The sequence below is a fragment of the Delphinapterus leucas genome, chromosome 2 (assembly GCF_059928025.1).
Source record: "Delphinapterus leucas isolate spDelLeu-1000000601 "Yukka" chromosome 2, BTC_Dleu_Yukka2, whole genome shotgun sequence".
NCBI classification, from domain to species: Eukaryota; Metazoa; Chordata; class Mammalia; order Artiodactyla; family Monodontidae; genus Delphinapterus; species Delphinapterus leucas.
The window spans coordinates 147,115,324-147,141,777 of record NC_143130.1 but is presented as its reverse complement, the minus strand read 5'-3'; the positions used below and the strand labels follow the sequence as shown (position 1 = coordinate 147,141,777).

At 35.7% G+C, this 26,454-nt stretch overlaps 1 protein-coding gene across 11 annotated transcripts in view; it reads right to left on the bottom strand.

Moving 5' to 3' along the window:
• Positions 1-26,454, bottom strand: part of PALS1 (protein associated with LIN7 1, MAGUK p55 family member) — a 101,928-nt gene that overhangs the window by 60,264 nt on the left and 15,210 nt on the right. For 8 of the 11 annotated variants that reach the window (XR_016392202.1, XM_089907862.1, XM_089907857.1 and 5 more), the window contains exons 2-3: positions 12,398-12,478; positions 5,239-5,759 (exon numbers count right to left, since the gene is read on the bottom strand). Coding sequence is in view for 10 of the 11 variants with exons in the window: in XM_089907862.1 (XP_089763988.1) it covers positions 5,239-5,605 (367 nt within the window). In the remaining variant the exon portion in view is untranslated. The remainder of the gene's footprint in view (positions 1-5,238; positions 5,760-12,397; positions 12,479-26,454) is intronic. The other 3 variants (XM_089907858.1, XM_089907856.1, XM_089907859.1) reach the window with 3 other exon arrangements.

Sequence of the window (26,454 nt, the reverse complement as noted above, 5' to 3'; positions counted from 1 at the left end):
GGGAAGATCCCACATGCCGCAGAGCGGCTGGGCCCGTGAGCCATGGCCGCTGAGCCTGCGCGTCCGGAGCCTGTGCTCCGCAACGGGAGAGGCCACAGCAGTGAGAGGCCCGTGTACCGCCAAAAAAATTACCGGTTGATAGGATGGCTAAAATTAAAAAGACATATTGATATAATAACAAATAGAAGCAAGAATGTAGAGAAACTGTAACCCTCTCATGCTGCTGATGAAAAGGTAAAATAGTGCAGGTACTGGGGAAAATACGGCAGTTCCTCAATGAGTTAAAACACAATTACCATTTGATCCAACAATTCCACTCCTAGGTATATACTCCAAAGAATTGAAAACAGATGTTTAAACAAAAATTATATGTGAATATTTGTAACAGCACTATTCACAATAGCTAAAAGGTAGAAACAACCCAAACATTCCACCAACAGATGAATGGATAAACAAAACATGGTATTTCCATACAGTGGAATATTATTCAGCTATAAAAAGGAATGAAGTAATGGTTCATACTACAACACAGATGAACCCTGAAGACATGCTATGTGAAAAGAAACCAGTTACAAAAAGCCACATACTGTATGATTCAGTTAGATGAAATGTCCCAAATAAACAAATACACAGAAAGTAGATTAGGGTGGTCAGGAGTTAGGGGGAGGAGAGAATAGAGAGTGAATGCTTATGGGTCCAGAGTTTCTTTCTGAGGTAATGGAAACACTCTACATAATGGTGATGGCTGCACAAATCTTGTGAATGTACTAAAAACTCATGAACAGTACACTTTAAAAGAGTGAATTTTATGGTATAGTAAAGCTGTCATTTTAAAAAATGAAATAAAAAATTACTGGTTAAGATCCACAAACTAATTTCATGGACTAAAAGGTTAGATGATCTCTGGTAGCTTCTGGTCCTTACAAAAGTTAAATTTTAGTCAAACTTACAATGTGCAACATGTTTATATATGTGTTTTCACTTGGTCCTCAAGAAAATACAGAAACTGAGGCTCAGGAAACTTAAGTAACTTGTCAAAGGTCAATAGCAAGTGAAGGTAAAAAGTATTTAAACTCTACATTTGACTCCAGGCATCCCTGTACCAATATGCAATGATATCACGCATTTCTGAACATAAAATGATTCAAGTCTTTGCAAGGGGAAAAAGTTAAAACCTATTAATACTTAATAGGTGGAATGAAGTTTTGATACATTGTGTCAAAGACTAAATGGTATAGCAGTTAATTATTTTTCAGTAGCATTATGCATATTTAATAACCAAACATTACATGACTATACACATATTCAAATGAATTTTTTAATCTTTATTTTAGGTTAGTTCTAATTTTAGCAATCTGAACAAATCAAAAAATCGTCAAATGTCCCAACATTTTAAACATAATACCAATGAGTCTAATCATTTCATTTCCAGAAAAAAAAAAAATTCTCAAAGAACGGCTAATAAAGTTTGGAAGTATCTATAGCAGTTGAGCAAAAATTTAATAGCAAGAATAATTAACTTCTCAGAAATGTATGAACTCAAGGTTTATTGGCACTGGAATTTTGTTTGTTGCCTTTAAATAAACTTTATTTTAAAAGCCAATCTTAAAAAAAGTTTATCACAATCCAGCAAAATTCCAGCATTTCCCACGGTCAATCAAAAGTCAAATAACATCAGAAACAAATGTGGAAGAAATATTTTATTTTATAACATCAAACAGAAGAATACTCTTGACTTAAAAGTCTGAATATTCAGAGACACCTGGCAAAAAATATGTAGATACTAATAAAGACTGAAACATGGTATTATTAATATTACGAAAATATTTTATTCATGCTAGTTTTCTTCCCCTTGGCGTGTCTTTTTTATTTTTTCTTAACACTAGTAGCATCTGGTGTAAATCAGAAAGCCCCTAATCATAAATTTCAAGAATCTCCTTATTAGCCACAAAACAGATAGCTCGCCATGGTTGTGTGATGGGTGGGTGTGTATGCCTTTCCTAAGGTCTCTTCAAAAGTGTGATAATCATACAGTGACATCCATGATAGACAGCAATGTTTCCTAGTTTATTCCCTTTAAATATTCTGTCTACTATATTTACTTGTCCACAATCCTGGCCCCAAATTACTTATCTTTGACTATAAAAATCAATCAAACAGTGAATTCTATAATCTAAAGACATCTGAAGATGATCCTACTCTACCTCAACCTACCTGCATTCTGCTCTTTTCTCAGAATTTTTCTCACAGGGTAGCTTGCTTTACTTATGAAAGAGAACAAGACAATGATATTGTATTTGTAGCAAAGCAAGTTTGAATAACTCGTGCCAATTTTACGGAAAGCCTCCCTAATATATCAAAATTCTTATAATTTATACTACTAATATTAATTATTCATTTGAAATTTCCACATCACTATTTTCTAATTTTCAATAAGATTCTAACTGCTTTTAAATAAGAAAATTCAGTTTATCCTTTCTGAATATTTTCTATTAATTCCATCCCTGCATTTTTATTATTATACAGTGCCAAATTTATAAATACGTTCATTAAAAACCACCACCCAGATAATTAAAGTATCTAACCTTTCCAATCACATTTTCAATTCTTTAAGGAGAATTTCCTCTACTCACAGATAAATGATGATGTATCATTTGGAAACTCAAGGCTCCCTCTCAAAGAAATAAATCAGTTGCCCCATCCTTCCCTCATTTAACACAAGGTTGCTGTTTCTGGCTGTGAAAAAGGCTGAGAAGTTGTCTCCTGGCATGTGTATATTAATCAAAACACTGGCAGGGAGACTCATACAACTTTAAGGGAGTACTGTTGTAGTCTGATGTGTTAGCAAATTATAAACAGGAAAAAAAATGTCTGATACAAAGCTAATATACTTCATTTTAAAATGAAAACTTAAAACTGAGTATATCCAAAAACTGAAGATTTGACTAACAACCTTATAACTTACGATAACTTTTCATGTTTCCTACACTTAACACATTTGTGTTGAGTGTATTAAAATTAAATCTATCACTTATTTCTCAAAATATGAAATATTCTCCTAACCAAGAAATGACTTACAGATACCTGGTACTACATTTCAAATTACTTTAAAATAAAATATAATAAACAGCCTTACGTTCAAAGATTGCACAAAGATAACTTTTAAAACCACACTGGATTGCAAGTTGGAAGAAAATATATCTGTACTTTAATCTATAGTTGTAGAAAAATTAACCAAGCAGCATACAAAAAGAAATAGGAAAAAGCAAAAATTTTAAGAGAAATGGTCTTCAGTTTTCTGTGGTTAGGTAAAAAAATAAATAAAAATTCCCTAAGTGAATCTGGCTTAAGCTGTATTTGTTTCCTCATGGAGATTACACGAATATTGTCTATTAGATGGACTTTTATGCCTCATACAATTAAAGCAAATGGACAAATACATTAATCTTAAAGAAATTTAAACAGAAACCCAGAAGACTCAATCCAGGCTTGGGTTGGATTACAATGTAAGCTTTCTCCAAGTCACAGAGAATATTTACAGAATATTTTAATATAAAATAATGGAGTGGTAGGAGATGAAGGCCAACAAGAGGCAATTGGGAATGAAACAATTTTACTCTAACAAAACTCTTAGGAAAAAAGAGCATAAAATTCCTTCACATAAATGTATTTTAAAAAATATGTAATCTTTCTGTTTTCACTATAATGCCTTTCATCTGAAGGCATTTAGCAGACTTCACTATGACTGAACACACCTATGATTTCTTAAGTCACAGAGAAGTGTGCACACTGCTTTCTGTCAAGAAATGTGGATCCTTAGTAAATGTATAGCAAAGAAAAGAAGCAGATGTTGTGATAAAGTAGAAACTGTTCTAGACTAGATTTAGTATGTATGGTGTATATACCATATATAGTATATATAGCACCTTTATATATACAGATTTAATATATATGGTATACTATATACAGAGAGAGAGTACATATGGTACCTTTGAGTAAATCAGAAAAAGGTGTTCCACTCTTGGTAGCCAAAGCTCTGGTCTAGTGAGTGAAGAGCAGGCTGGATATCAGTCTCCACTCAAACCCTCTGTTCTTTGCAGTACATCAACTGCATATTCAGATTAGGCAAATTCAAACTTGGCCCTACCACTTAGCATGGAGTCTTACACAAGTGATTTAACTGAGGTTCAATTTCTTTTTCTGTAATGGATATTACAGAGCCCTGTTAACAGGACTACTCTGGGTACTAAACAGAAAGCTGTTTGCTACAGCATCTAGTACAGGATTCAATAGACACTTAAATAAATGGCAAAACAACAACGACGAAAACCCTCTCCTTCCATAGAAAAGTGAAGTGTCTCTCTTTTCACATCTATAAATAATAAACCACTAAGAAATAAAATACTTCCTTTTAGTTAGCCTGGTTTTAAGGGAACACAAGTTAATGTATACCACTGACACTAGTTCAGGAATCTCTCCTGTGTGTGTGTAGGAAGAGAGGGCAGTTAAGTTCAATTATGAAATATTTTAAGTTTGGAAACACATATTCGACATCAATTTCTCTTATAGATTCATACCGCCTATTAGGTTATAAAGGCTCCAAGAAGTACTGTAATAAGAAGCTGTTTAACTTATTTAACCCAGTGTTCTCAAAGTTTATTTGATCACAGAATTCTTTTTTATTTATATCTATTAATATCTCATGTCACTAGTTTTTTTGTTTTCTTCACAAAATGAAATTTGGGAATAGTTAGTATAGGATTATGCCATAGGAATAGCACCAGTTCTTCTCATTAACAGCCATTAATTAAAGAAAATCAAATCAATGCTAAGCTACATATATTAATTTTATTACTATTTTACTAACCTTAAGGAAATCAGAAATTCAAAATCTGAAAACTACTTTTCAGTAATTTTGATATAAAAGTTTGAGTTTGAAATAAAACGTGAATTTCAAGGCTTTAAAAGTTAGGCCTCATACATAAATTTTTAATTCAAAGATTAGATATAAAAATTATGTTGTAGTGACTGAACACTTAGGATATGTGCTTTAGCTCTACATGGCTAACAGTAAACAATGGTCATATGGCCTTTCTGAGAAAGGAACTGATCTTGGTCTGAATTCAAATTGCTATTACTTACATTCTCTTATGTCCCTCCTCCTTCCTATACACATTTATGTCACGGCAAGAGAAACAAAAGCAAAACATTTTCTATTATTCTACTGTTTTTACTTACCTAATATTTTCACAGCATAATGAGGACTTTCTAAGATAATTCCTTCCTCTGTATCAAATATAGGGTTATCTATTCCAGTTTTTGGAGGAATCTGGGCTAGTTTCTTAAGTCTCATGGAAGAATTAAGGTCAAGTTCTTGTTTTTTCCCTTCTTCCTCTCGCCTACGCCTCATGTCCTCCTGTTGTTGCCGAATACGTTCCAACTGTGCACTTCGACGTACTGGCATCATCCTGGTGCCCAAATCTCCAGGGCAGTCAACAGCCATCTCTCGGTGCTTCTGATGTTCCTCTGGTGATGCAAGATCAACATTTTTTACTTCGTTGTCTGATTCCTCAGTAACATGCCCATTCATATGGGATGTTGTCATGGTTATCTATAAAAACCCGTACCACTTTTTATAATTCAATTTTTCCTATAAAGCCAATCTCTTGATTCTGTAGTATAAAATCCATGTTACTTCAAAAAAAAAAAACTTCTCACATCACATAATAACGCTATGAAAATGTATCCATGAAGGAAATCTAAGGGGAAAGATGGGGAAAAAAAGTATAAGAATTACAATATAAAAGTAGATTTTTTTACATAGTCCACTTCCAATCTCTATCTCTACACAATATAGAAAATATCTCATAAGTATATAATATTATCTTGCTATATAGATTAAATATTTTCCTTTCATTTTATAGATCTGAGGAAAACAAGGTGTTTCAAGAAAAAAAAGTACCCTCTCAAGTATACTGTTTAATTTTACAGCTAAGAAAAATGATGTACTAGAAAGTTTAGCACAGCAAGAAAATAAGAAGGTTCTGGGTACTAGTTTAGTAGAGAATGAGATATTTAAGGTGTAAAAGTATTTTAATCATCTTTACAGTTGTCTCAACACAATCCTTTATGCTCAATTAATATACATGAGATTGAAATCCCTTCCTAGTTAACTGCTAAAGAACCTGGCATACAGCAAGCCATGTTGCTGACTCGACATAAAGGCAGCACTGTGGGAGACAATTCACTTTTCGGAGTTTATGAGATGAAGAAGATACCCAATGAAAAAGAAATTTTAATTAGCAGCTAAGGCATCTACAGGATAAAACTACCTTAAGTGAGAAAAAGACTATGTCAGTTATCAGTCTTTATAACTGGTGGCAGTAAAAAAAGAATTAGGGTTAATTCTTTCAGAGGATTCATTTAGAGAAAATGGTAGTATCTGTTACCACTCAAAAATGTTTTAAAGTCACACTATACAGCAAACAAGAACCTATTGGACTTGGAGACCAGAAGACTGAATTTTAATTCTGGCTCTGCTACTTCCTCTAGCTTTATGATTTAAGACTAGTTTCTCTCTCTGAACCTTAGATTCCTTTGGAAAATTTATTCATAGAATTGTTCTGAGCTGTTTTTTTTAAAGACTTTTTTGCTGTGGACCATTTTTAAAGTCTTTTATTGAATTTGTTACAATATTGCTTGTTTTATGTTTTGTTTTTTTGGCCACGAGCATGTGGGATCTTAGCTCCCCAACCAGGGATTGAACCTGCACCCCCTGCATTGGAAGGCGAAGTCTTAACAACCAGACCACCAGGGAAGTCCCCTGTTCTGAGTTTTAAATGAGATAAAGTTTTAGAACTAAAAACTATTTATACTTATATTAATTCTTAGTATTAATTTGATTCTCCTATTTTAAAAATCCTTCAACGTATTTTAGACAAGAAAAATATTTTACTGGATGACAATGGCTTTTCATCAAGCCATTTCTTGGGCATAAATAGGCAGATTATTTATATATGTGCAAACCCACACATTAAATCTAATTAGTCTTCTTTTGCTCAAGACTTTAAAAATATTTACAATAATAAACCTACTACCTCCTTGAGTTGAGTAGCACTCCAGTTAATAGGTTGGTTAGAGAACATGCCAACTAAGCAAAAGCTGAGTTTTCAGACGATATTCCTAATGCCAGCCAGTCTTCTCTCAAGCAAACATCTTGTCACAGACTGCTTAACACAAACCCTCCTAGACTACCAGGAAAACCACTAGACCAATAATCAGGAAAATAGATGCAAGCTACATGAGCCACTAGAATTACATTTTCACAAGAACTCTGGTAGATTTTTCTGTCTTCCATCCAAATTATAGCTCTGTTTTCTTATAATTATGCGATCTACATAGAAATACCTTATTTATCATTAAATTGCCTTCTCTTGCATTAAAACGAGAGCTATTAGAATTATGTTAGATAGGGACTTCCCTGGTGGTGCAGTGGTTAAGAATCCACCTGCCAACACAGGGGACAAGGGTTCGAGCCCTGGTCTGGGAAGATCCCACATGCCTGCGGAGCAACTAAGCCAGTGTGCCACAACTACTGAGTCTGCGCTCTAGAGCCCACGAGCCACAACTACTGAGCCTGCGTGCTGCACCTACTGAAGCTCGCGAGCCTAGAGCCCATGCTCCGCAACAAGATAAGCCACTCAGTGAGAAGCCCGTGCACCGCAACAAAGAGTAGCCCCCGCTCGCTGCAACCAGAGAAAGCCCGTGTGCAGCAACAAAGACCCAATGCAGCCAAAAATAAAACAAATAAATAAATTTATATATTAAAAAAATTATGTTAGATAATTCTTGTTTTATAATATTGATTATATGCAAATGCAAATTTATCTTATTTAATATTTTCATTACAAGTAAGCAGAAATTTATGTAGGAGTTACGGTAGTGCTACGCTTAATTTTAATTTTAAAAATTTAGGAGTGTATGTACTTCCAGAAAATTAAAACTCTCAACTTTCTCTACCTACAACATTTATGGGATATTAAAAATCAAACTTAATCATGAGTATTTTTTATTTATATATATGCTGGTCTACAAAAATTATGATTTGAAATTAAAACTTAGCTTAAAAATTATAAGATTGTGTCCATATTCACTGTACTAAATCATGGAGGTGGAGATTACAATCATGCAAGAGAAACTAGGCCAGGTGATCTCAGTCAGAGTTCTCATGCTTGGACTATAATCATGCTTGTCTATCTGGATCTAGACTTTTACCCTCAGAAAAATTTCTGCAACCTGATATTAATTCACTTAAATCTCCATTTTGGTCACATCTCCCTTAGCGTGTTCATAGTCCACTGGCCGAGACAGCAAAGAAAATGAATGATTATTCTTCTCAGTTGATTTCTCCTCATTAGATTCTAAATTTGTTAAAAACGGGTCATTCATGTCTTATTTTTATACCTTCCCTGTACTTAACACAATACATGTCATATAGGAAATGCCCATTAAGTATTTGTTCAACTGAACTTAGAAATGTTATAAATTCAGATGATGGGCTCTAAAATTTAGTCTGTGATAGTCATAGCAAACCCTCAAAACATAAGGACACATTTCTTCCAGCAGCATTTCAAAAAACAACTAAAAATTAGCCAGATAGAACAGTCTGTTCCAGGCAGAAGGAAACACAAGACCAAAAGGAAGGAAGAACGTGAGAATATGGCACTTGCATGAAGTAGAATGGAATGCAAAATGGCTGGATGGGACAATGGGAGCATGTCATACATGAATAATAATAAAACTAGAAAGGCAAGCAGGGGGCCAGTTGGCGAAGAGTAACAGATGAAAACTTTGACCTTTATCCTGAAAGTAGTAAGAATCATCATAGGATTTAAAGCAGGGACTAACATGATCACACTCACTTTTAGAGAAATATCACTCTGGTAGAAGACTAGAGGATAGACTGAAGGGTGGCAATGAGACCAGTTTGAGGGCAACTGTAAGAAATGGGGTCCTGGGCTTCCCTGGTGGCGCAGTGGTTGAGAATCCGCCTGTCAATGCAGGGGACACAGGTTCGAGCCCTGGTCCGGGAAGATCCCACAGGCCGCGGAGCAACTAAGCACATGCACCACACTACTGACCCTGCACTCTAGAGCCCACGAGCCACAACTACTGAGCCCACGTGCCACAACTACTGAAGCCCATGGGCCTAGAGCCCGTGCTCCACAGCAGGAGAAGCCACCACAGTGAGAAGCCCGTGCACCACAAGGAAGAGTAGCCCCCGCTCGCCGCAACTAGAGAAAACCAGCACACAGCAACAAATATCCAATGCAGCCGAAAGAAAGAAAGAAAGGGAAAGAAAGAAAGAAATGGGGTCCTGAACTAATTTAAGACAGTGAGAATGAAGAAAAGTTATATTAAAGAAGCATGTAGGTTACAGAATTCCTAAAACTTGGTGTCTATATTTCATATAGCAGGGCAAAAAGGAGAGAAGGAAGTAGTAACACTAGAAGAAGAAGTAGTAGTAGTAGTAGTAGTAGTAGTAGTAGTTGTAGTAGTAGTAGTAACAACAAGTACAACATTTACTGAGCACATAATTCTATGCCAGACACTACTGCAAGCACTTCACATAGTATTCACTCATTTAATCCTCACTAAAACTCTAAAAGTAGGTCCAGATATGCCTGTTTTATAAATGAGGAATGGGGATTGAAGTAGCCCTTGAAGACAGGATGAAGGAAAAAGAAAGAGGCCATATGAACTGAAGACAAAAAATTAAATGTATGGGAAAAGTACAAACAAAGCTAGTTGAACTATAGCAGTCAGTTTGTATAAGAGAATACTGGCTAGAAAATTTGACTGGGTCCAACTTATGAAAGGTCTTAAATATAAGTCCTTAATCTCAAGGCAGTAAGAAAGCCATCAAAGATTTAGAAAAAAGGGGTGATCTGAACATAAATTTAGTTGAGCACTTACCCCTGGCTAGGTACTGGGGCTACAGAGACAGGATCCCTGCCCATTAGTTTATCTACCAAAATGTCTCACAGAGATCTAGAAATTAATGTGTCCATAATTAAACTCATATTTCCCTTTAATCCCCTCTATTCTCCTTGATCCTTTTCCTCCATTCTCAATTCTAATCAATGCCACTATATCTACCCAGTTACCCAAGACCACACAATGTTTAAGAGTATAGGCTCCAGAACCAGGCTGCCTAGGATCTAATCCTTGCCTATTTTCCTTTTAAGTCTCAGCTCAAATACATCCTCCTCTGGATTTCCATAATTTCCCAAACTGGATATGTGCCTCCTCTGAAATCCCACAATCCCTATCACATCTCTGATCAAACTCGACTACAGCTATTTGTATCTCTGTCTGTCTGCCCCAGACTAGAAACGCTTGGAAGTCAGGAACCATGCCGACCCATCTCTGGATCCGTGACACTGCCTAGTATAAGACCAAGCAAACTGGAGGCTCCAGAATATGAACCCAGGCAGTGTGACTTCATGGCCACTATCTTTGGGTCACAAGGTGGACAGCAATGTCATTAACTAAGATGGAGAATTCGACAGAAGGGGAGATAAATTAAAGGGCATTACGGGTTTAGTTTTAGGCACAATTTCAAGGTGATTATACGTCATACAGGTAAATGATCTAATCAGCAAGGATCTGTCTTATTGATCTCTATAGCCCTGATAACTAGTTAAGGGATAAACGCCTAATTAACCATATAAGCAAATTACTCCTGTGTTCAGAACATCTGATGACTTCCATATTGCCTAAAGAACAGAGTCTAAACTCACAAGGTAAATCCAAACTTTCTAACTGTATCTTTCACTACTTTCCTGTACAAGCCTTCGAAGTTAGCTTCCTCATTTGTGCCTGCCTATCCCATATCTTTCTCTTCCTGCCCAAATGTCTTACGAACTAAGAAATAAGAACTGCTTCTCCTTTCATCTTCTGCTTTCAAGATCTACCACAAATCACTATTCCTTCAAGAAATATTTCCAGATCACCCCAGTTAAATAATGATCTCACCATACCAACACTCCTAAAGACTTCATAATGCTCACAAGTTAATTCATGAGGTCCATGACAGATTCTTCCAGAATCAAAGAAACATTATGCTGTGTCCCACAGTTTTACCATTAAAGATCATTATAATTTTTAAACAGGCAAACCATGAATATTCTAGCTCATTTATGTAGTCATCACATAACAATAAACAATGAAAGAGAACTAGTCCAAAGGAATTATTCTGTCACTCTCGGGGCGGGGTGGGGGGGGTGGGGTGGGGGGGGGTGCCGTGGACGGGACAAAAAACCCTACAGTCCTTTGTTTGACAATTTGGAGGCTGGTAAATAACTGAACTAGAGAATTACCTCCTTATATGTAAATGAAAGACTGACTTATGCAGACAATGTAGTTACAAGCTGCTGGTCCTAAGAGTATTCCTCTCATCTCAATACTCTAATTATAAACAAATTGTTTTAAAAATGCCTCAGGGCTTCCCTGCTGGTGCAGTGGTTGAGAGTCCACCTGCTGATGCAGGGGACACAGGTTCGTGCCCTGGCCCGGGAAGATCCCACATGCCGCAGAATGGCTGGGCCCGTGAGCCATGGCCGCTGAGCCTGCGCGTCCGGAGCCTGTGCTCCGCAACGGGAGAGGCCACAACAGTGAGAGGCCCGCGTACCGCAAAATAAATAAATAAATAAAAATGCCTCAAAGGCCCACATTTCAAATCCTAATCAAAGTCTCAGCTTATTATACCCACACCCCCATGAAAAAAAAAAAAAGAAAGAAAACTTTTAAAAACAAAGCAAAACTCTTTACACATTCCACAAAAGAAGAAAATGAATTTTCAGGCTCGTAGGCCAAAGCTATTTCAATGTTAACTTTGAACTACTGGAGAGAAAGGGCTCTGCTTATGTGAATTGAATACAGAAGAAGGGGGTAAAAAGAAGCTAAATAAGCTTCAATAAGTACAAATGATTGAGACTGGGGGGCCTGAAATAGCCTGAGGGATATAGGCCCACTGAAAACTCCACACCAAGAAACAAAACCATTGGTGTGAGAGCTGGGAAACATGAACTGTTAGCAGGAAGACCAGTTTCTATATAATCAGTATCCTAACTTTTAGGCAAAGGGATATGTAAAACATATACTTCATATGAAAACAGTCGGTCTACACTAGCATTTAGAACTCTAGATTTTTTTTTTCAATTCATCCTTCCTCCCCTTCTCCCAGGAGTAATGCCCTTTGACCAGCAGCTGGGAAGTCTCATTTTAAGTGATCAGCATTCCTCTGACATTCTAAGAAGTTGCACTATTTGTTTCCATAGAAACAGCTTTGTCAGCTAACACAAAATTCAGGCCAAGAATAGTGAAAAGAACTTACATTATGCAAATTGGAAAGTCCTTGTCTACTATCCTTAGTTCTTCTCTGATTTTTCACAGAACTCAGACTAACTTTCTTACTCTGTAAAACAGAAAAGAGACAATTAATCAAGTGTAAAAGTCTGTAGTGTCTTTTAGAGGGAGGGAATGGCAGAGAAAAGTTAATTCAATACGATATCCAATTCTGTTTTCAGATGACTAGGGTTTCTCAGTATAAAGCAATAAAAATGTACACACACCCATCTCTAATGAACATCAATTAAAATCAATATAAATTACCTGAAGTCAATGATAAGAAAGAGGTAAACATAACTGGTTTAAAAGCTTTAAAAAAAAGCACAAGACCCTTTTGTAGATGATTTTTAATGACTTTTTTTTTATCTCTAGGTTAGGCTCAAACAAAAATGCAGTTTTTGGTTTTTTTCTTTAACTACAACTTCTGGATCCATTTTAAACCTTATAAATAGTTTCATAAAGTCAAGAAAATGAGAAGTTTAGGATCCAAAAAGATTCAAAAAGAATCTGACAGACAAGAACCACAGTTAATTCAGAGGCGGGAATGTTGATGCTACATTGAAGACCAAGATAGAAGAGGATCCTGTCCTAATGGGAGATTACATTCTGATAGGGTAAAAGATAATAAAAAGCAAATACACAATAAGATGAATTCAGAGAAAGAATTATAAAGAAAGTAAAACAGGGTTATACAATAGACAGTGATGTTTGGAAGGGGCAACATTAGATAAGATGGTCAGGGAAGGCCTATTTTAGGAGATGATAATTAAGCTGAGACTTGAATGATAAAAAAAAAAAAAAAAAGTTAGTTGTGGGAAGATCCAGAAATAAAGGGTTCCAGATTGAGGGAACAGAAAGTACATTTTTACTTTCTGGATGTCACCAGAATCTCAATTTCAATATATCCCAAACTGACCTGAACTTCTTCCCTACTATTGTTAATTATAGCACTATCTCCAAGATCTTCCTCAAGCCTTATTATCCAATCAGTTGCAAAGATCTGTTGATACCACAAGGCTTTTAGGATCCACTGAAAAAGTGGCAGAATAGCCACCCCAGAATATGCCACTAAAAGATACTGTTAAGAAAATGAAAAGGCAAGCTATAAAAAGGGAGAAATATTTGCAAAATACTTATATTCACTATAAATACTCTTATAAGAAAGTCAAATAATACAATTGTTAAAAAGAGGCAAGAAATCTGACCACCAAAGATATACAAATGGCAAAAAATAAACATTTGGAAAGATATTCAACACCATTAATCATTAGGGAAAATGCTAATTAAAACCACAATGAGATACCAGCATAAGGATAGACAGAAATCTGTGGAATAGAATTAAGAGACCAGAAATAAACTCTAACATTTACAGGCAATTGATTATCAACAAGGGTGCTAAGACAATTAAATAGGAAAATAACAGTCTCTTAAATGGTGCCAGGACAACTAGATATACAGACATCCACATGCAAAAGAATTAGGTTGCACTCTTACCTCACACCATATACAAAAATTAACTCAAAATGAATCAAAAACACACATGCAAGAATTCTATAAAACCCTTAGAAGAAAACAAAGGCATAAATAAATCTTCATGACCTTTGATTATTACGCAATGGTTTCTTAAGACAGGACATCAAAAGCACAAGCAACAAAAGGAAAATAAATAAATTAGACATGATCAAAACTTAAAACCTTGTGCTTCAAAGGACACCATCAAGAAAGTGAAGAGGCAATGCACACAATGGGAGAAAATGTTTGCAAATCATTTATCTGATGGGGGACATGTGTAGAATATGTAACAAATGCTTACAACTCTATAATAAAAAGACAAATAGTCTGATTTTAAAGTGGGAAGAGGACCTGAATAGACAGTTCTCCAAAGAAAATATACAAATGGCTTTATTAAATAGGTGCATAAAAAGATATTTAACATTATTAGCCATCAGAGAAAAGCAAATCAAAACCATGAGACACCACAACACCCACTAGGATGGCTAGAATCAAAAAGACAAGTGCTGATAAGGAGATGGAGAAACTGAAACTCTCATACACTTCTGTTGGGAATGTCAAATGGTGCAGCCACACTGTAAAATAGTCTGGCAATTCCTCAAAAGGCCAAACACAGAGTAATTCCACTCCTAGGTATACGACCAAGAGAAATGAAATATATGTCCAAACAAAAACCTTGTACAAAAATGTTTACAGCAGCATTATTAATATAAAAAGTGGGGGGAAAAAATCCAAATGTCCATCAACCGATAAATAAAATGTTGTATATCCAAAATGAAATATTATTGGGCAATTAAAAGAAAGTACTGTTACATGCTACAACATTGATGAACTTTAAAAACAGAATTGAAAGAAGCCAGTCACAAAGGACCACATACTGTATAATTCCAGTTATGAAATATCCAGAATAGGCAAATCTAGAGAGACAGAAAGTAAATTAGTGATTGCCTTCGGCTGGTGGGGTGGGGGGATTATGGCTAAGTGGGGTACATGTTTCTTTTGAGGGGTGATGAAAAGACTCTAAAATTGATTGTGGTAATGGTCGCACAGTTCTGAATATACTAAAAGTTACTGAATTGTACACTTGAAATGGATGAATTGTACATGGTATGTGAATTATAACTCAATAAAGCTGTTAAAAAAACACAATGAAATACCATTACAAACACAGTAAAATGGCTAAAATTTAAAAGATTGACAATACTAAGCTTTGGAGAGGATATGGAGAAACTGAAACCCTAATACAGGTGAGAACATGAAACGGTAGTCAGTTTGACAGTTTCTTAAAAAGTTAAACATACACTTATGATATAACCCACTGATTCCATATGAGAAATACATATTTTTATTTGTAAAAAAACACAAAGGTTTATATGGAATATTCACAGAAGCATTATTAATAATGATAGCTTAAAATTGGACACTATCCAAATGTCCTTCAGCTGGTGAATGGATAAATAAAAAAAACAGAATACTATTCAGTAATAAAAAAGAAAGAACTACTGATATATGCAACAACATGGGTGGCCTCAAAAACATAATGCCAGACACAGGAGTACATACTGTATGATTTCCATTTGTAATGAAATTTCTAGGAAAGGCAAAATTACTGCTGTTAGAGAAAGCGGTTTGGTGGTTTCCTGGAGCTGTGGATGGGAGCAGAAACTAGCTATAAAAGGAGACAAGGGAATTTTTTTATGGGATGGAAGTGTAATGAAACTAGATTTCAGTGATATCTACACGATATAAATTCAATGAAACTCAAACTGTACCTGTAAAACATGTGAATTTAATGGAATGTAAATTATACCTCGATAAAGTTGTTCTCAAAATTCATCAAATTGAACACTTAAAATTATTAAATTTTAATGTAAGTTATACCTATTGAGCTGATTTTAAATTACACATTTAAAATTGCATCTTATTACATGTAAATTATATCTCAACAAAACCAATTTTAAAAGAAGACCAAGTCATATACTGACATCACATAAAAAAAACCTATTTACTCAATAAATGTTTAACTCAATGCAAAAATTTTAGTTTCCAACAATGAATGCCCCACACATCATCTTCACAGAGAAGAAATTTAGCTAATACAAGTCAAAACTCAAATAGAGTTGACCCTTGAACGACACGGGTATAGGGACGCCAACCCTCTGTGCAGTGGAAGATGTATAACCTACAGGCAGTTCTCCGTATAGGTGATTCCTCCATATCCGCAGTTCTGCACTCATGGATTCAACCAACCATGAATCCTGTAATACTATAGTATTTACTACTGAAAAAAATCCACCTGTATGTGGACCTGCACAGTACAAACCCATGTTGTTCAAGCGTCAACTGTATTTGGGCTAGTCATGAAAAGTACTAGCTCAGAAATTACTAGTGACAACAATTTAAGCAAAAATATATAAACTCACCAAAGATTTAATTGAAAAACTAGTTTTTTCAATTATTCCTTATGGAGAACTAAACAGTATATTTTTAAAATAAAAAATAATATATTTGAAGTAAACTGAATTCAATAGGTAACAATGTAAATTTTTTTAAGCTGCAAAACAGATTTATACAACTGACAAACCAAGCCCCTTAAGAAAAAGACCAAATGCAAATGTCCTGGGCTTATTTTTTAATGGAACAGTCTGACAAGTCCTATAATAATGGCATTTCTAAAATTCTACTTAGTTTATGGTTTAGGTTTCAGATAAACGTACCTTTATTTATCATCCAGATAACTGCATGCCAAAGAAGCCACTGCTATACTCACAGCTTTAAAACTATTTATATATTTAGAATGTAGTATGTCAGATAAATTTGTATAGAATGGAAGCAAAATTCCTTCATTTGAAAAAAATCCTCAAAGTAGAAATCAAATGAGTAAATATTTCAAAGGGAAGTAGGGGTAACATATAACTTAAAGCCACATAAGTCATCTGCTCTCACAGACAAAAAAAAAAGAATGGTATGATTCCTGCTCAATGTAACTGGATATCAATAAGGCCATGTCAATAGCTTAGAAGACACATCTTTATCAGATGAAAACTTTCAGAGACTTAGCAGCTTTGAACATAACTGGCAAAAGTTGTATATAAAACATATCTGCAACAGAAAGATTTAATTTTCAAGTTCCTATTCTCACCCTGTAATTTTAGGCCATATGATTGCCTTAAGACAAAAATAAAAATAAGACAACATGGAAAAATTGGCTGGAAAAATAATGCTGCATTTATCGTTTGTTAAACATCTATATCCTAAAATATTCATTTACCAGTTTATCAAACATTTATAAATATCACCTTGACTCTTCTTAAAACATTTTTGGATTACAGTGGCTCTCCATCAAGGGTGATTTTGCCTTCCACCTGTCCCCACCAGGAGAATTTTGACAATGTCTAGACATATTTTTTATTGTCAGGACTGGGTTGAGGGGTGCTACTGGCATCTACTTAGCAGAGGCCAGAAATGTTGCTAAACATGTACAGGATAGCGTCCCCACCCCCAAAGAATTATCCAGTCCAAAATATGACAGTAATGCCAAAGTTGAGAGACCCTGAGTTAAACCAAGCAATCACTAACCCAAAATTGAGGCATTCACTCATTCAATAATTTTCAATAAGCTTCTCACACTTCCAAGACAAAACTTTAAACAGTCAAGCTCCCTTGCTAATAACCACTTAGAATATTTTCACTGATTGTTAGATTATTTTCACTGATTGTGTTTCAACTCTTTTTCAAGTACAGTACTGTTGGTTTCCAAATAAACTGCGGCTGAGAGATGCTTAAGTATCATCTAGTGTTTTTCAAAATGTTCAGGAAAGGATTTATTTCAAGAGTCATCTTGGCAGTGGATGGAAAGAGCAGAAGCTCATTTTTGTCATTCTTTTTAAGGTTCAAGGAATAAAAGTTCTGTTAACTTAAATGTTTAAATAATAAAACCTTTAATCTCATGAATTACTCTTACTTTACAAATCATAAAGTAAGGTCCAGAAAAATTTAAGTCACTTGACAAAGTGGCAGAGATCAATAAATCTAGAAATTCAACAAGGTAACGATCTCCAACAGAATAGCAACAGAGTAAATGGAATAAAAACTAGTGCCAAATAAATTGCCCTGTATTGCATACCAGAACCTGAGTGGGAAAGCAAATACAATTTCAGTAACATATTCCCCCCCACCCCACACCGGCATCAAATGCTTACCATCTGGCCAGAGACTAAACATGCATATAAAATGATATTTACATTAAGAGTGGCCCAAACAAGACTAAAAAAGTGTTTAGACAAAACATTTAATGGTCAAGCTAGTATTATTTACTGATTCTCTCTGTGTCCTGAACATTGGGCTACCAAACTTTATATAGTTAATCCTCAAACAGTTCTACAAGTTTAAGTACTACTGTTATCCCCAATGACAAAAGGGAAGACAAATTTAAAGAAGCAAAGTATTTTGCCCAAAGAGCACCTCAACATAAATATTCAACAGCTGTAACGTGCACTTTTATGTATATGGTTTCAAGTCCTTCGTATCATATAATCCTTACAACATCCTTATGTGGTATTTTACAGAGGCCAAAAGTAGAACGATTATTTAAATGGTTTTGAGTAGCAGTGATGGTGATAGCGGTTAGTATTAATAGAAGTAGAAGCAGTAGCACTTCTTGCCAGGCAGGGTGCCAAAAATTTCACATATATTATTCACATTCAATCCTTCCAACTCCTCAAAGTTATCCTCAAGTTTACAGATGTGGAAAACTAGTATGAAGAGGTTAAGTTGCTTCCCAAGGTCATAAATCTAAATGACAGAGCCAAGACTCATACCAAGTCTGTATGACTTCAGAATAGAAGCTCTTCACTCCTGCCATTACTTTTATCTAGTCTTATCCAATACAAAGAGGAAAGAAAGAAAACTTCTATTGATTATTCTCAGTTTGAACCTTCCTTCACTTTGTCCATAGAGAGTCTCTCTTTTAACCAATGAACTTCTATGAAAATCACACTTGCAGATCCAGATACCTAATAGCCTCCTCTTGCTTTTTTATGCCTAAAACTTAGCTTTGGCAATAATTATTCCCAGGGACCAATGGGACTACTTAAAGAACAATCATTCACCATGTTCCTTTACAAATCTGGATAGTATCCTGTTATAGTAGTACCTTGCAATATTAAGAACTATTGGAGGGGACTTCCCTGGTGGCGCAGTGGCTAAGAATCTGCCTGCCAATGCAGGGGACATGGGTTCGATCCCTGGTCTGGGAAGATCCCACATGCCGCGGAGCAACTAAGCCCGTGTGCCACAACTACTGAGCCTGCACTCTGGAGCCCGCGAGCCACAACTACTGAAGCCCGTGCGCCTAGAGCCCGTGCTCCGCAACGAGAAGCCACAGCAACGAGAAGCCCGTGCAGCACAACGAAGAGTAGCTCCCACTCCCCGCAACTAGAGAGCCCATGCGCAGCAACGAAGACCCAACGCAGCCAAAAATAAATATAAATAAAATAAATAAGTTTAAAAAAAAACTGTTGGAGGGACAAGAAATCATTTTGCTAACCAGATGATAATAAGCTCCCAATTTATTATGTAATATTCTGCAGAGAAAAGTATTGTTTTTTTTTTTCAATTCAGTGGGAAAATTCTCCATTTGCTTATATCAAACACAAAATAGAAGATATGGTGGTCTTTGGAGATATTCAAGACCACACACTCATAGTAGGAATTGGTTAAAAGCCAAACAGTATCAAAGATATCAAATGGTTGGTTACTTGAACTGCCCCATTATCACCTTCAACAACTTGGTAATGAAAGATTAAATGCATCCAAAAGGTTAAGTAAAGCTTCTGAAAAAGGCACTAAGACAAAAGTTAATTTACAACATTTTCAAACTGACTAGAAACGGATTTTTAAACTTGTGGGATAAAATTACTTGCAATATGGCTTTTCAGTAATATTGCTACCGATCAACAATATATATGGCCTAGTTGGAGAACAAGAACAGTCTCTGATAAGGAACAGAGCCAGTGTAAGAGATAGAAGATAAAGCCAGAACTGACTCTAAATGCAAGCTAAATTGTTTGAATTTTCTCCTGCAAGCAATGGGAGACTATGGGTTTCTGAGTTTTAAAAGAATCAAAAAAAGGTTTTTTAGAAAGTTAAATCTTCTCTACACTGTAACCACAGTTGACTAGGGGAAATGTAAGTAGAGAAGCCAATAGAGACAATGTTTTAATACTTATGCATGGGAGGATAAAGGAAGGAGAAGAAAGGAAAAGGGATAATTTCAAACAATGCTGATAACAAAGGATGATTTGACAGGCTTTGGAGACCAGGAACCAAATACAATTCTAAAATACTGAGCATGACAATTGAACCTGGCAGAAATTATGGGACCTTAAAATAGGAAAATTCAGAGAATAAAGTTTCTCTTCCTGGAAGTGAGAGAAAGAGAAGGGGGAGGATTAGAAAGACGATAAATTCCATTTTAGAAGTATTGCATTTAAAGTGGGAATTCTGTCAGGCTGTTAACTGCTAGTCAGGGAACCAAAGGCTAGAAATGAAAATTTGTAAGTGATTTCATATTCACATCTTGCATTTGTAAAGCTTTTCAGTTTCCACAGTAATCCAAGCACATTATCTCATTTGATCTCCACAGGTGCCCTGAAAGGTAAGCAGGTCAGATATCCCCATTTTCCAGAAGATATGCAAGCACCGCAAGTTAAGTCAGAGCTAGAAGTACTAGAATAGGAACTAAAATCCAGATGAGTGAAACTTTATGTGGATCCATAGTGCTAAGTTAGCTATATTTCTGTAAGACTACATACTGACTACAGGCTTCCTTTCAAAAATCACATAATTACATCATTCTTTTACCTTTACAATATGATTATAGAAAATTCATCTTTTCTCCTCAACTGGGTGCTTCATAAAATGAAGTTTAATCTGGTAATTAATTTCACTGTTACATGTGTTTAGAGACTACAAAGTTACTATAGTGCCAGATTGCGGCAGCATAACATCTATTGCTCAGTTTCTAAATACTCAGTCAAGCAGCAGAAGTAGTCAAGTGGAGAAACAGTAGAAAATGCAAGTGAATTTTCCAACCTATTTGAAAAGTGAAACTAAGCTACCAATATCCCAACTTCTCAGTAACATTTTAAAAATGTTATTCTCTACTCTGGATTGTTCCAATTTCAGTATGTCCTGCCATAGTGAGCCAAATGTCCTGTCTTGCCAACTGTTTTGATAATAAAATATTAATGTATAGCTTGAAAAATGAATACCATAAAAATACAATAGACCAGATGCTGCTGGATAAATTAGCTATCCCCATGGGGTCAAATTTAAGTACTGAAAATTATAACCTTAATACCCCTAAATATGTTAGTAACTAATTATACCAACTCCCATCAATTCTCCTTCCATAATATCTCACATATACCTCCTTCAGCTTCTCTCTTCTCATACTACTACCTTAAATCATATACACATTATTTCTTTCATGGGTTTTTCTATGAACTTCTTGATAGTCACCCCCAACTCAGTGTCTCTAGCTGACAATCATCTTACATTTTATGGAGTACTGCCAGATTAACTTTCCTGAAGCACACGTACAATCATGACAGTATCCCTTTTCAAAAGTTCCTGTTGCCTTTCCCCTATCTTAAGCTACTGTTTACCAAGGGTTTACTAGGTACCGTTCATCCGCTGAGCTAAACACCTTGTATGAAATATCTCATTTAACCCTCACAACCATCTCCTTGCTCAATTTTTTAATTTAGCAAAGATAAGTAACTTGTCCATTGCCAAAAGCTCAATGGCATAGCTGGGCATCAAACTGAAGTCTGTTTGACTCTGGCACTTAACAACTACTCTGTAGAGCACATTTCAAACTTCTTAGCCTGGAATATGGCTCCCCTTGACTTAGTCCAGAATACTTTTCCCACTTTATTTCTCCCTCCTCTGTCTTCCGTATCAAACTAAAGGTGACCCTTGAACAACACGGCTTTGAATTGCACAGATCCACTTATATGCAGATTTTTTTTCAGTAGTAAATGCTACATTATAACACAATCTGAGGTTGGTTGAATCCACAGATACGGAGGGCAGGTTATAAATTATACTCAGATTTTTGACTGGGCAGAGGGGTTTGCCCCTAAGCCCCAAGTTGTTCAAGGGTCAGCTGTACTTGCCATTTCCAGTACAAGCCCTGCAATTTCTTTCCTCTGCAACTTTGACTTATTCTTTCTCATACCTGGGGGAAAAGTCCTTTTTGTTCAATTCTTTATCTGTCATAATTTTCCTCTTCCATTAAATATCTTATGAAATCTTCCTTAATTCTGCCTGTTCCCATCCACAACCAACCTACCCTTCTAGGGTACTTAATCTATGCCTCTGCTGTAGCATTTATTTATACATTTCCCTCTCCCCATAAGTTATATTTCACTTTTTAGTTAAATCACTAATATATCCCCATACTACCTGGTAGATGATTCAATTTACTTTTTTTTTGCGGTACGCAGGCCTCTCACTGTTGTGGCCTCTCTCATTGAGGAGCACAGGCTCCGGACGTGCAGGCTCAGCGGCCATGGCTCACGGGCCCAGCTGCTCCGCGGCATGTGGGATCTTCCCGGACCAGGGCACGAACCTGCGTCCCCTGCATCGGCAGGCTTACTCTCAACCACTGCGCCACCAGGGAAGCCCGGTTCTAGAACTTTTGAAAGGGCTTTGTTGCTTCTGCTAATTTTTATGTACTTTAAGAAGGTAGTTGTAATTTTTAAAGTTTCTATGTTTTTTTCTTTCAAAAAAGTATTATCTGTGTGTTTTTTCTCCCAAATTATGAAAGTAACACTTTTTTGTCAATATTTTGTAAGATATCCAAATTGTACAGAAGACAGACCTCAGATGTCTGTTATCCTTACTTTTCAGAGATAGTAAGTGAAAACAGTATTGCATATATTCTTCCAGATTTTTTGTTAGTAATTTTATAAACGTATTTTTATGTGCATTTATAAAACTGGGATGATATATAAACACCATTTGGAAACCTAATTTATTCACTTGCCTTTGTTCCATGTTAGTTGATATAGGGCTTCATGCTCTAGTAACCACATTAAAAAATTTTTGAAAGAAACAGGTGACATTCCTTTCCTTTTCTTTTTTTTTTTTAGCTGCGCTGCATGGCTTGCAGGATCTCAGTTTCCTGACCAGGGATTGAGCCCAGGCCATAGCAGTGAAAGCCTGAAATCCTAACCATTAGACCACCAGGGGACTCCCTTAATAGTATATTCTATTTAACACAATGTCTAAAAAAAATTACCATCGCTACATGTATTAAATACAAAAAATAATGAGATGTTTTACATTTATTTTTTCCCCCACACTGAGTCTTCAAAATATAGTGTGTATTTTATACTGATGGCACATCTCAATTAGAATGATAAACTTTCATTGGAAATACTTGATCTGTATTTAGAGTTTTTAAAATTTACAGTTGAAGAAGTAGAGTAACATATCCCAGTTTTTCCAAACATACTTTATAGGATAAATTTCTAGAAAAGGAATTGATAGTGAAGGTTTATTTAAAATTTCTGGTATTTTTGTGGGAGAGGCCACAAAAGTGAGAGGCCCGCGTACCGCAAAAAAAAAAAAAAAAAAAGAGCTCTAGAACCATCAGGCAAAGAAAAGGAATCAAAATATTATTCCCAAGGCCCTAAACAATTTTATAAACAATGCAACAATAAATAAGAATTTCTAAATGAAGCACTTAAGCAATCCTTAGGATCATGACTCTTTGGAAGTCACGATTTCCTCTGCCACATAAAAATGCATACATTACATCTTTAATTTAAAAATGAGAGGAAACCAGTTTACCAATGGAATAAGAACATTAGTTTTAAGAAAAATTCCAAAAGCGACCACTAATACTTTACAATATAGTAAGTCAAGTTCATCTTTCATCATATTAATAATGCATAATCACAAACTCAAAGAATCCTAATTACCAAACTCACATGGCTATTGTTTTGCCTTCTAGATGCCTATTTCTATGGCTATTTTATATAGATTTTCTCCTTCCCCTTTAATCTTAGGTGTCAATCCTTTAGTCAATTACTTTCCCTGAAACACATGTGTCACAAGTTGCAGGTCTCTAAAAATATATTGTAAGAGATACTAAATTTTGACCTCAAGTGACCTCAAGCTTACTAGAGAACAAAAAATATACTCCAAACGTCAGCAAATTAGTAGATGATTACCTCTACCTAGATGAGTATACAATTCAACAAATGGGCATTAAAAAAAAAAAGGAATTTGCCTTGTCACTGAAGAAATACCATTTCAGAGTTATTAGAACAAGAACATTAAGCAAAATTAATAATCAATAGAGAATATTTTCAGAACCAGAAGTAGAGTTGTGTCATCAAAACAGGAAAGGAGGGCTTCCCTGGTGGCCCAGTGGTTGAGAGTCCGCCTGCCGATGCAAGGGACGCGGGTTCTTGCCCCAGACTGGGAAGATCCCACATGCCGCAGAGTGGCTGGGCCCGTGAGCCATGGCCGCTGAGCCTGCGCAGCCGGAGCCTGTGCTCCGCAACGGGAGAGGCCACAACAGTGAGAGGCCCGTGTACCGGAAAAAAAAAAAAAATTTGAGAATGAAGAAGACTGATGACGATAAAACTGTCACCAAGTTTAGAATCCACTGAACTTTTAGTACTATAGAATTGTTCACTGATGTCTGGGTATGAGTAATGATCTGATTTTGACCAGACAGTCTTAGAAGGCAGGAAAACATAAAGGGGATATTATGCAACAAGAAATAAGAACAAAAGGTCAATCTTAAAGATTACTGTACAGAAATACTATAGTTATGAAGGGTTACTAAACTACACATTCGTGCAACAATGTAAGTACCCATTTGGTACAAAAACATGGGATAGTCGTTGGCAAGAAAAAGACTGCTAAGGCAGAGTCTTTATCCTTAAGGAACTTAAATTCTAGTATGGAAAACAGGGACGTATACAAGCAAACAAACAAAACCCCTATAGAACTGCAATGGTATTTGGTAAGTGCTATACTACAACTGCAGAAAATGCTATAGGAATTACCTGTAGAAGAAGAGCATTCTAAGAAAACTTGTATAAATGGGAAAGAATATAAGACCCAAGACAAATATGAAAGGCTTCCCAAAAAAGTGAACAAAACACTAATGCAAGCACACAGACATGAGTAAAATTAAACAAATGCTTTCTAAACATAAAATTTTAAATCTCCCTAATTAAACTCAAACTCTACAAACTGTTACTTTTTAAGCCTATTTTAAACATGTGTAGTAAAAACGACCTAGTAAAAATTACCCTAGAATAATGCTTGAGAGTCAATAAGAGAAACTGATAAAGCTGAGTAGAACTTGATCTCACTACATACATAAGCTGTTTATAAATAAAGCAACAAACTGTTTTCCCCCATTCACTTTCACTATTATTTCAGAGATGAAAAAAGCTCTACCTCAACACACAATTATAATTATTCATCACTGACTCAGTCTATGACAACCAATTCACACAATTCCTATAAAACTGCTTAATCAAATTATTGACAATCATACAATCTATTCAAAATATATTTATTAAAACATAATGCAGCTCATTGCTATTCCATGTAAACATCATAAACCAGTTTTGTATTCTTCCTATCTCTTATCTATGGATAAGCATTTATGAAGTGCTTAATATACACCAAGTAGTATGCTAATCATTCTTTTTTTCTTAATTTTTATTTTATTTATTTTTTTATACAGCAGGTTCTTATTAGTTACCCATCTTATACATATTAGTGTATACATGTCAATCCCAATCTCCCAATTCATCATACCACCACCATGCTCCCAGGCCACTTCCCCCCCTTGGTGTCCATACGTTTGTTCTCTACATCTCTGTCTCTATTTCTGCCCTGCAAAACACTTCATCTGTACCATTTTTCTAGGTTCCATATATATGTGTTAATATATGATATTTGTTTTTCTCTTTCTGACTTACTTCACTCGGTATGACAGTCTCTAGATCCATCCATGTCTCTACAAACGACCCAATTCTGTTCAATTTTATGGCTGAGTAATATTCCATTGTATATATGTACCACATCTTCTTTACCCATTCATCTGTTGATGGGCATTTAGGTTGCTTCCATGACCTGGCTATTGTAAACAGTGCTGCAATGAACATTGGGGTGCATGTGTCTTTTTGAATTATGGTTTTCTCAGGGTATATGTCCAGTAGTGGGATTGCTGGGTCATATGGTAGTTCTATTTTTGGTTTTAAAGGAACCTCCATACTGTTCTCCATAATGGCTGCAACAATTTACATTCCCACCAACAGTGCAAGAGGGTTCCCTTTTCTCCACACCCTCTCCAGCATTTGTTGTTTGTAGATTTTCTGATGATGCCCCTTCTAACAAGTGTGAGCTGATACCTCATTGTAGTTTTGATTTGCATTTCTTTAATAATTAGTGATGCTGAGCAGCTTTTCATGTGCTTCTTGGCCATCT